This window comes from Bison bison, unplaced genomic scaffold (assembly GCF_000754665.1).
Source record: "Bison bison bison isolate TAMUID 2011002044 unplaced genomic scaffold, Bison_UMD1.0 scf7180017864475, whole genome shotgun sequence".
Lineage (NCBI taxonomy): Eukaryota > Metazoa > Chordata > Mammalia > Artiodactyla > Bovidae > Bison > Bison bison.
The window spans coordinates 146,692-157,632 of NW_011495036.1; the positions used below are offsets into that span (position 1 = coordinate 146,692).

General features: G+C 43.4%; 1 protein-coding gene across 1 annotated transcript in view; it reads left to right on the plus strand.

The window, feature by feature from the left end:
• The window catches only part of TRPM8 (transient receptor potential cation channel, subfamily M, member 8), a 96,103-nt gene that overhangs the window by 24,097 nt on the left and 61,065 nt on the right, over positions 1 to 10,941 (plus strand). The window contains exons 10-11 of the mRNA XM_010862064.1: positions 7,300 to 7,402; positions 8,688 to 8,806. Coding sequence (XP_010860366.1) covers positions 7,300 to 7,402; positions 8,688 to 8,806 — 222 coding nt within the window. The remainder of the gene's footprint in view (positions 1 to 7,299; positions 7,403 to 8,687; positions 8,807 to 10,941) is intronic.

A 10,941-nucleotide genomic window follows, 5' to 3' on the forward strand; every position in this document is an offset into this window, starting at 1 on the left:
TGGGGGCTGAGGGGGTGGGGGGTGGGGGGTGAAATCCCTGTGATGATGTTTTAGGAATGCAGATTCTAATTTGAATCTGTATCTAGTGGAGAAGCTGTTACTACAGAAAGATTGCCTTTCTAAGTTAACTGGCCTGTGATTCATTCACAATCTCTCATCTTTCCTATTGGATCATGTAAGAAATGTGTAAGAAATGTGTACTGATTGAAATATCTCCGGCCTGTATTTTAACATAGTGCTGTGCTTTCTCACATTTCTCTCTGAATCATGACTGGTGTTGACTTGAAATGACTTTCATCTTGTTGACTGTTCAGTTTGTGATAGGGTTCACATTGGCAGGAGTGGGGACGTTCCCATCAGCTCATCTGAAAGTGGCCTTCCATGTTTGGGTATTCTTAGGAGTGTGTGCTTCCACTTGGAAAGTTTGCCATAAAGGAAATAACAGGATGTAGACAGCAAGAGTTATTTTAATCATGGAACCCATTTCATCATTAGAGTGAAAGGTTGAATTTAGTATAAATATTTTTTATAAGTTCTTTAATTAACTTGGTATTTCAGCAGCATTTCATTATAGAAGAACCTCGAAGTGTCAAATTTGGCAAACTGAAATCCTGGAGTAGTGAAGACAATCTTGTTCTTGGTGGCATTTGTCATTATGTTGTTTCTTTTATCAAAGCACAGTTGATTTGCAATATTGTGTTCATTTCAGGTATACAGCAAAGTGATTCATGGATATATATGCTGTGTGCATTTGCTCAGTCATGTCTGACTCTTTTGTGACCTCATGGACTGTAGCCCACCAGGCTCCTCTGTCCATGGGATTTTCCAAGCAAGAATACTGGAGTGGGTTGCCATTCCCTTCTCCAGGGGATCTTCTCAACCCAGGGATCAAACCCTCATCTCCTACATTGGCAGGCAGATTCTTTACCACTGAGCCACAGGGGAAGCCCATATACACATAGGCACAAAAGTATATGTATGTGCATGCATGCTAAGTCGCTTTAGTCATGTCCTCTTTGCCACCCTGTGGAGCATAGCCTGCCAGGCTCTTCTATCCATGGGATTCTCCAGGCAAGAATACTGGAGTGGGTTGCCATGCCCTCCTCCAAGGGATCTACGTGACCCAGGGATCAAACTTTTGTCTCTAAAGTCTCTTGCACTGGCAGGCAGGTCTTTACCACTAGGGCCATCTGGGAAGCCCCCCCTATATATATGTTACATATATATGTAACTTTCTTTTGCAGATTCTTTTTCATTATAGATTATTACAAGATACTGAATGTAGCTCCCTGTCCTAAACAGTAAATCCTTGTTTATTTTATATGGAGTAGTGTGTATTGGTCTTTGTCATTATTTAAAGCAAGCATGAACAAATCAAATTCTTGTAAATAATGAGAAGAATCAAGCCCATTGTCTAGGCTACAGGGTACTCGGTATTAAATTAATGAACAATGAGACCCTCTTGGCTTTATTTAATTTCACCTGCCTGGGCAGTTAGGTGATGATCCAGGGAAGGTGCGGCAGGATCAAAGTGATCAGGACACAAGTCCTTTCTGGATTAAGCCTCACGACTAAGACTCAGAAGATGGCAGCTGCATCTTCTTCCTATACCCGAGAGTCTCTGTTGTTGCTGAATGATGCACTGTCCAAAAAAAGCCCACGTGATGTTCCTACAACATCTGTGTTTCGCAGATTTTGCTAAGAAGGGCAAAGCTAGTGGTTTTCTGTGAAAGTTCTTGCTGGGATTTGCTTGTATCTTGTTCAAGTCCAGTTGAGGGGAATAGAGTGATATTAGTGTCATTGATGATGAAGGCCGAGTTGAAAGATGCGGCTTAGGGGTGCAGCCACCACGGACCTCCTTGTGCTGAGCCCCTGAATGAGACAGAGGAACCCACCCAGACAGAGGCAGCCCTGGAGGATTGCCGGCCCGCTGTCAGGCGACACGGAGTGACAGCTGACACTAGAGCACTAGCACCCTGCAAGGAGCAGATCCCAGCGAAGAAGCGGGAAGGGGCTGGCTGGGCACAGCCAAAGTGGTCAGTTGCCTATGTCACTCCCCAACCCCGAGCCAATCAAGGGAGAGGTGAAGAATCCGCCTGCCAGTGCAGGAGATGCAGGAAACGTGGATTCGATCCCTGGGTTGGGAAGATACTGTGGAGAAGGAAATGGCAACCCACTCCAGTGTTCTTGCCTGGAGAATCCCTTGGACAGAGGAGCCTGGTGAGCTACAGTCCATGGGGTCGCAAAGAGTTGGACATGGCTGAACATGCATACACACAAACGCCCTGAATACCCAGAAGCCCGATTTGAATAGAGTGCCCTCCGGGTGAAAATATGTGGGTGAGAGAAATACGTATAACCCACAGTGGTTATTTCTGTTCCCCATATCTTCAGACCTAAACAGCTTGAGTCTTTCCAAACATATCAAGGGAGCAACCCCAAAGCACAGATAGAAACCTAAGACTTTGTGTGTTGAGCAGTGTTGTCAAGATACTTTCCTGTGATGGATGGAAGAAATCCAGCGGTCAGTTCAAGGATGCTCGCAGGCAAAGGAATAGACAACTCTTAACTCACCCATCAAAGATGGCCCTGGGTCCATTCCAGTGACTGTTCTCTTATTCCTGATGCACATTGCTTGTAGAGTCCAGACAAGGTCATGTCCAAAGGGCCATGCCACCGTATGGGTCCCCATACCCTTTATAAAGGATATTAAAAAATTTTTTTTTTTTATGTGGACCATTTTTTAAAAAGTCTTTATTGAATTTGTTATAATATTGTTTCTGTTTTTTGTTTTGGGTTTTTGGCTGCGAGACATGTGGGATCTTAGCTACCCAACCAGGGATTGAATTGGCTCCCCTTACATTGGAAGGTGAAGTTTTAACCACTGGACCACCAGGGAAGTCCCTTTATGAAGGGTTTTGATTTTCTGCTTCAAGAAATCTGCTACGGGAAAGTCACATGAAGCAGGCTAAATGTCAGACACATTTCACTTTCTATGATTATATTGCCCTTTCTGGGATGCGTATCTAATTCGTATTCATATGCTAATGATTTATCATAATTATAGTCATGTCAATCAGAAGACATACATCAATAATAAAAATTAGCCTGGCATTTTAATTGTGCACTTATATGGGGTTTGGCAGTTGGTAGAGATTTCCCAAAAGACAAAGCTCAAGAGTGGAATTATTAATGAATGAATGTATACATTCAGCCAGACATTCGTTGAGCAAGCTCTCGGGGGAGTTGCGGGTGGCCTCACTGGCCATGTGGACAAGCAGCCCCTAAGCCTGGCGTCACAGTTTCTCATCCTCCTCAAGAGACCCCATATGCTTGCCCACTGGGCCCAGGCCCTCCTCCCCACCAGGGCTCTCATAGTTCCCCACTCTGCCCACTCCCACCTTCTCAAGAGCTTGACCCTTCAGCGTCTCCCAGCCTGCCAGCCAACCCGGTATCATTCATTTCCAACACTTGCATTTATTCAGTAGTAATTTATTGAGCACATACTGATGCCTGATCCTGCAACAGACATTTCGAAAAGGAGAGTACACAACAGGGAGTGCCTGTCTTCAGAAAGAAAATGGAAATTAAAAAAAAAAAAATTCCTGTTGAGTGATTACAGTACAGTGTGCTATTTAATTTCCTACCAGAAAAGGGAGTTTTAAAGAAAATTAGCAGCGTGGATACACTGGGCTTGAGCCAAGGGAGCCTGGCCTGGTGTGGGAGGGCCTTTCAGCGGAGGGCTTCTCAGAGGAGGTGATGTGGGACCTGAGATCTGAGTGATGGGTGAGGGTCAAGGGTGAGGACTGGGCTTGTTTGGGGCACAGCTCCTGAGACTCGAGATAAGCCCAGCTCCCAAAGGGACTGAAAGATGGCGGTGAGGGTGGACGCTTTGAGGTGGAGACTGTAGGACTTAGGAGGGGCCAGGCCAGGGAGCTCCTTGAACACTGTCTAGAGCTTTTGGTCTCATTCAGGTGTGTCAGGAAGTCACCAAGGAGTTTGAGGCAGGGCGAGGTGTGATCTGAGACTGTTGCAGTTGAGCTCACATGGGCTGCAGTTAGGGGTCAGGATCCTAGGGGGACGGAGTACGGGTGGGTGCCCCTGCAGAGTCCTCTGGGTTCCATCCATTTGCTCTGTATCCATGTTCATCTTCTCCTTCTTCCTTTTAATTCCAAAGGAAAAGTTGTCCTGGCCCTTCTGTGCTGCCCACCCCCAGCTGGCCCCAGAATCCTGGGACCTGGACCCCTCCTCACCTGTCATTTCTGGCCAGGCCCCTTTCCTTTGCGTGAACAAAGGCCGCCAGCGTGGTGGGAGGACCCTTCTCTTCCTGCCGTCAGCCCCTCTCCCTCTCCGTCAAACTCACTGTGGTCTGTGCCTTCCTGCAGTTTTCATCTATTTCCTCGTCACCCTAGGATGCTTCTTGAATGAAGCCCTTGGACACCACCTTTCCCAGGAAACTGCAACCTTAAGGTCACCTCCTAAAGTCAAAATTCAAGGGCGCTCCTTTTTTCTTTTTAAAAAATTGAACTCAAGTTATAATACTGTGTTCTATCAGGTGTACAGCCAAGTGATTCAAATATATATATGCATATATAAATAAATGTACTTATTGTTGTTGTTGTTCAGTCGCCCGGTCGTGTCTGACTTTTTGTGCCCCATGGACTGCAGCACGCCAAGCCTCTGTGTCCCTCACCATCTTCTGGAGTTTGCCCAAGTTCATGTTCATTTCATCGGTGATGCTGTCGAGTCATCTCATTTTCTGACCCCCCTTCTCTTTCTGCCCTCGATCTTTCCTAGCATCGGGTACTTTTCCAATGAGTCAGCTGTTCGAATCAGATGACCAAAATACTGGAGCTTCAGCCTCAGCATCAGTCCTTGCAGGGAATATTCAGGGTTTATCTCCCTTAAGATTGACTGGTTTGATCCCCTTGCTGTCCAAGGGGCTCTCAAGGGTCTGCTCCAGCAACACGATCTGAAGGCATCAATTCTTTGGTGTTCTGCCTTCTTTGTGGTCCAGCTCTTACAACTGTGCGTGACCACTGGGAAGACCGTAGCCTTGACTCTGTGGACCTTTGTCGGCAGAGCAGCGTCTCTGCTTTCCTAGGTTTGGCATTGCTTTCCTGCCAAGAAGCCACCGTTTTCTGATTTCACGGGCTGCAGTCACTGTCCTCAGTGGTTTTGGAGCCCAGGAAGAGGAAATCTGTCACTGCTTCCACCTTCTCCCCTTCTATTTGCCATGCGGTAATGGGGCCGGATGCCATGATCTTAGATTTTTAAATATTTAGTCTTAAGCCGGCTCTTTCACTCTCCTCCTTCACCCTCACCAAGAGGCTCTTTAGTTCCTCTTCGATTTCTGCGATTGGAGTGCTATGTCTGAAGTTGTTAATGTTTTTCCCGCCTGTCTTGATTCTGGCTTGTAACTCACCCAGCCCGGCATGTCTCATGATGTGCTCAGCGTATAGGTTAAACAAACAGGTGACAGCAGACAGCCCAGTTGTACTCGTTTCTCGATCTTGAACCAGTCAGTTGTTCCATACAGGGTTCTAATGGTTGCTTCTTGACCCACATATGGGTTTCTCAGGAGACAGGTAGGATGGTCTGGTATTCCCATCTCTCAGCTTTCCATAGTTTGTCATGATTTACATGGTCAAAAGCTTTAGCATAGTTGATGAACAGAGACAGATGTTTTTCTGTACATATATATGTGTGTGTCTATATATAAGAATAAGAATATATGTACACACATATTTTTATGTAAAGAATATGTATATATTATTTTCAGATTCTTTTCCATTAAAAGACATTACAGGGAATTCCCTGGTGGTCCAGTGGCTAAGACTCTGTACTCCCAATGCAGGGGGCCTGGGTTCAATCCCTGGTCAGGGAACTAGATCCCACATGCCACCACTAAGACCAAGAACAGCCAAATAAATAAAAAAAAAATTAAAAAAAACCAAGACATTACATATAGTTCCCTGTGCTATACAGTAAACCCTTATCATTTGGACAGTCCTTGTTGTTTTATATTTAGTAGCATGTATCTGTCAGTCCCATACTATTAATTTATCCGTCCCCTCCCCTTCCCCCTTTGGTAACCATGAGTTTGTTTTCTATGTCTGTGAGTCTGTTTCTGTTTTCTAAATAAGCTTATTTGTATTATTTTTAGATTCCACATATAAGTGATATATAATTTGTCTTCCTCTGTCTTACTTCGCTTAGCACCATCCATGTTGCTGCAAATGGCATTATTTCATTCTTTTTTTATGATTGATATTCCATTGTGTGTGTGTGTGTGTGCATATTTACCACATCTTTTTTGTCCATTTATCTGCTATGGTTGCTTATGACCTGGCTATTGTAAGTAGTGCTACTCTCAACATTGGAGTGCGTGTATCTTTTCAAATCAGGGTTTTCATCTTTTCTGAATACATGCAAGAATGCATATACAGCCAACCTGACCTGAGGCTTCCCTCTCTGCCCAGCCAAGACTGTAGTTCCAGATCTTCATGTCCAGATGTTGCCGGGAAAACCCACCAGCGCCTTGAACTCCGTGTAACCACAGCCAGACTCGCTGCCTCCTCTAGAGGGAGCTCTTCATTTGCAAGCTCCCTCCAAGCTGGCCTGAAACCTTAGAATCAGGAGGGGCTCTGCCTCTCCCCAGGCTCTTTTTTTTTTTTGCTTTTTTTTTTGTCTTTTATTGACCAGGGATCAAACCTGCTTCCCACTACTGGACTGCCAGGGAAGTCCCTCCCCCAGCTCGTGAATCTTACAAAATGTCTTAAAATTAAACATTACAGAAAATCACAAAGGAAAATATAGAGAATCCCTCATCTCTTTATTTAATCACCACGTTGTCTTGGCTTTTATACACATTGAATTTTCCTTTCTATAGTCTAAGCCCTTAGGACCACACTTGGACAATTTCTGTGGTTTTTTTTGTTGCCTTTTCCTGATTTATTCACTCACTCAATGATTGAGTATCTACCATGTGTCACATACACACACTCACACTCAGCCCTAGTCATTTTATCTTGCAGCTTTCTGATAGGTTCTTTTGATATACCTGTCCTTATAGAAGCAGTGCTTTATGCTCATTGTGGTCAAGGACTCACTGTTTCAATTTAGAAATTAGATGCTGCGAGTATGGGCACTGAGAGGAGGGAAGGAAATCTGAAACATTCCTATAGGTCGTCTTTAAAAAAAATGGGACGAGACATTCCTCACCAAAAGAGAGAGAAGTTTATACTCCTCGGGCCTGAAATCAGTTGGCTGACAATTCTGCTCTTTAAATCTTGCCAGCTCAAAGAAATTGTCGAAAGTTCTCACCTATTAACAGTTATTAAAATGGAAGAAGCAGGGGATGAAATTGTGAGCAATGCGATCTCCTATGCGTTGTACAAAGGTGAGTAAAAATAGCTCTTCTAGAAATGTGACTTTCTGTGGCTTTTAATGGCTGGCATTTATTTTTTAAACAGCCTTACTGGAAATATAATCTTGCATTTAATTTTGATTATCATAGGTTGAAAGTTAGAATAACTATTATTGACCTCCTTGGATGTATGTATTTAATAGAACAAGAATTTTTATGTCATTGAAATACTGGTTAAATACGATCACAGTGCTTTCCAAAGAATTGTCTCCAGTAGTGGTTTAAAATCTTTTTCTGAGCCTCAGACACCTGGGAGAATGTGATAAAAGCTGTGGACCTTTGTCCTAGGATTCCACATCTGTGTACACATGTACACACACACTTCACACACAGATGATTCTGCATTCAGTTTCAGGGGCTAACACATCTCCTGAAGCTTGTGAATGAACCTTAGTTTTAAATTCTCATGTGTGAACTTTGCTTCCTGAGAATCCCATCCAGGTGAAATTACCTGACAAAGACCGTGCGGAGTTGAACCGCCTGATTAATATCTGTAAGGTATGCAGAGCAGCGCAAGGCACCTCGGAAGTGCATTTTTAGCATTAACTATTTATTAGAAACATTCTTGTGGTACTTGTCAGAAATGTGGTTGTAAGGATATTTATTGAAATGGGGCTACATCTGTAGAGATACACAGATACAGAAAATAATAGCTCTGGAAAAGACAAGTAGAACATTGTTATAATATAGCTCTTTATTTCATAGATTTAGATATAGTATAAGTCAGATGTGGCTCTGGAAATGTAATATTTATGGAATCTGAATCTATAGGAAAATATCAATATGCCATAGTTACACTGTTAGGATATGGAATGGAAAGATATTATCACCTAAATTGATCCTCATCATATACTTTGGGACATAGAGAATATGGATAAGAATCAGTGAAAATAAAGTGTCAGTGAAATGACAGCTCTGAGTGTCTGATTCCTTTTTTTTTTTGATCTGGACCATTTTTTAAAAACCTTTAATGAATATATCATAATATTGTTTCTGCTTGTTATGTTTTGGTTTTTCGGCTGCAAAGCATGTGGGAATCTTAGCTTCTTGTCCGGGGATTGAACCCACATGCCCTGCACTGGAAGATAAAGTCTGAACCATTGGACCACCAGTAAAGTCCCTCTAAGTGTTTGATTCTAAGAGAACATGTTCAGAATCTCCTTTGACAAATGGCTCTGATAGTTGGCCATATGGAATGGTTCTGATGCTCTTGTTTCTGGGTGTTTGGTAAGTTGACTTTTTCCCTGTCCTCTTACAGCCTTTAGCACCAATGAACAAGATAAGGATAACTGGAATGGGCAGCTGAAGCTTCTGCTGGAATGGAACCAGCTGGACATAGCCAATGATGAGATTTTCACCAATGACCGCCGATGGGAGGTAAATAATAAGTCCTCTTTGGTGACTCCAGTGGCAGGTCTAGTCCGTTTCTAAGAAGGCCTTTGATACTGAATCTTGAAATGGACGCTCTGTCTGGTGCATCTGTGTTGCTAGGCCTCATTTTCTTCATCTGTTCTTGCTGTTGTTCAGTTGCTAAGTTGTGTCTGACTCATTTCGACCTCATGGACTGCAGCGTGCCAAGCTTCCCTGTCCATCACCATCTCCCGGAGTTTGCCCAAACTCATGTCCATTGAGTCGGTGATGCCGTCCAACTATCTCGTCCTCTGTCACCTCCTTCTCCTTCTGCCTTCAATCTTTCCCAGCATCAGGGTATTTTCCAGTGAGTTGACTCTTCACATCAGGTGGCCAAAGTATTGGAGCTTCAGCATCAGTCCTTCCAATGAAAGTTCAGGATTGATTTCCTTTAGGATTGGCTGGTTTGATCTCCTTGCTATCTGAGGGACTGTCAAGAGTCTTCTCCAGCACTTCTTCATCTGTAGTATGGGATAATAACATTGACTTCGTAGGTTGGTTGTAAAGAGATAATAAAACTAAATACACTAATGTAAGGTAGCATCAAGCCACCAATATCATCTAAAGTTTACAGCTTTTCAGCTATGACGTGAGAGGCAATTCTCCATCTGGGTGTAGAGGTGAAGATTTCCTCTTGGGGGAAGTATATGCTCGACAGCGGTACTCATTTTGTGCCCTACTCTACCTTCCTAGCCAAATTCTAATGAGAAAACTGTCAGACGTGAGATGCATAAGAGACAAATAGAACAAGTTGATTGAAGACATACAATGAATATCATAGAAAATTGGGCCTCCGCCACGCAAACCTGTGCCTCCAATATGGAAGTTGTATGTCCAGGAAATCTGTATTTTTTCCCCAGTAAGCTGACTTTTCTCATTTAGAATTATTTTTTTCACATTTATTCAGCTGCACTGAGTCTTGGTTGCAGTATGCGGGATCTTTCATTTCAGCATGGGAACTCTTAGTTGCAGGATCTAGTTCCCTGACCAGGGATCAGACTCGGGCCCCCTGCATTGGGAGCACAGAATCTTAACCACTGGACTGCTAGGGAAATCCCTCTCACTTTGAATTTGATGACAGCTGTAAGGCTACACTTTCCAGCAGCATCCTCTTGTATACAACTCAACTGAGATCCACTTCAGGAATTCTGTTTCATAGGAACAATTACAAAATGTCACACGTGGATCCACATAGCAGGGGCTTCTTTGTTTTTAGCTCTTCAGTCATTGGTGGGCAGTGAGAATTTCATTTTATATGTGTATAACAGTATAAGGCATGTGTATTTCATAACTTTGTATCCTTCCCAGTCAGACTCAGAAAACTTTCAGGCCCATTATCATATAATCAAAGATGAAGAATTCATTTATACTAACGTGATCAATTTTAATAATAGAATACAAATAAAGTCATGGTTTATGGACATTTAAATTATTCATTTCTTTAGCAAACACTATCTTTGTTTGGTTTTTGCAGTATAATGAGCCCTATCTCATATGGCAAGCCTTGAGTTAGTTGAGGGAAAGTAGAATTGCAAGTAGATTTAGTTAATTGATTCGTAAATGAACCCATGTGTGTGAACTGTCCTATTTAAGTGAGGTTAGATGGTACAAATAAACATAAAGTTGGGCACATATTGAATTGATCATTTAATTTTACTAGCTTAGATAAAGATAGTTAAGCATGAAGGGTCTAATGGTTGAGAGAATGGACTCTGGAGCCAGCTCCTCTGCATGACTTAACCTCTGCAAGTTACTTAACCTTTCCATGCCTCCATTTCCTTGCACAGTGGTGAGTTGGGGTCAGCTCATACTGTTTTTGGAGAAGGCAATGGCAACCCACTCCAGTACTCTTGCCTGGAAAATCCCATGGACAGAGGAACCTGGTAGGCTGCAGTCCACAGGGTTGCTGGGAGTCGGACACGACTGAGCGACTTCACTTTCACTTTTCACTTTCATGCATTGGAGAAGGAAATGGCAACCCACTCCAGTGTTCTTGCCTGGAGAATCCCAGGGACGGGGGAGCCTGGTGGGCTGCCGTCTCTGGGGTCGCACAGAGTCGGACACGACTGAAGTGACTTAGCAGCAGCAGTAGCAGCCATGGG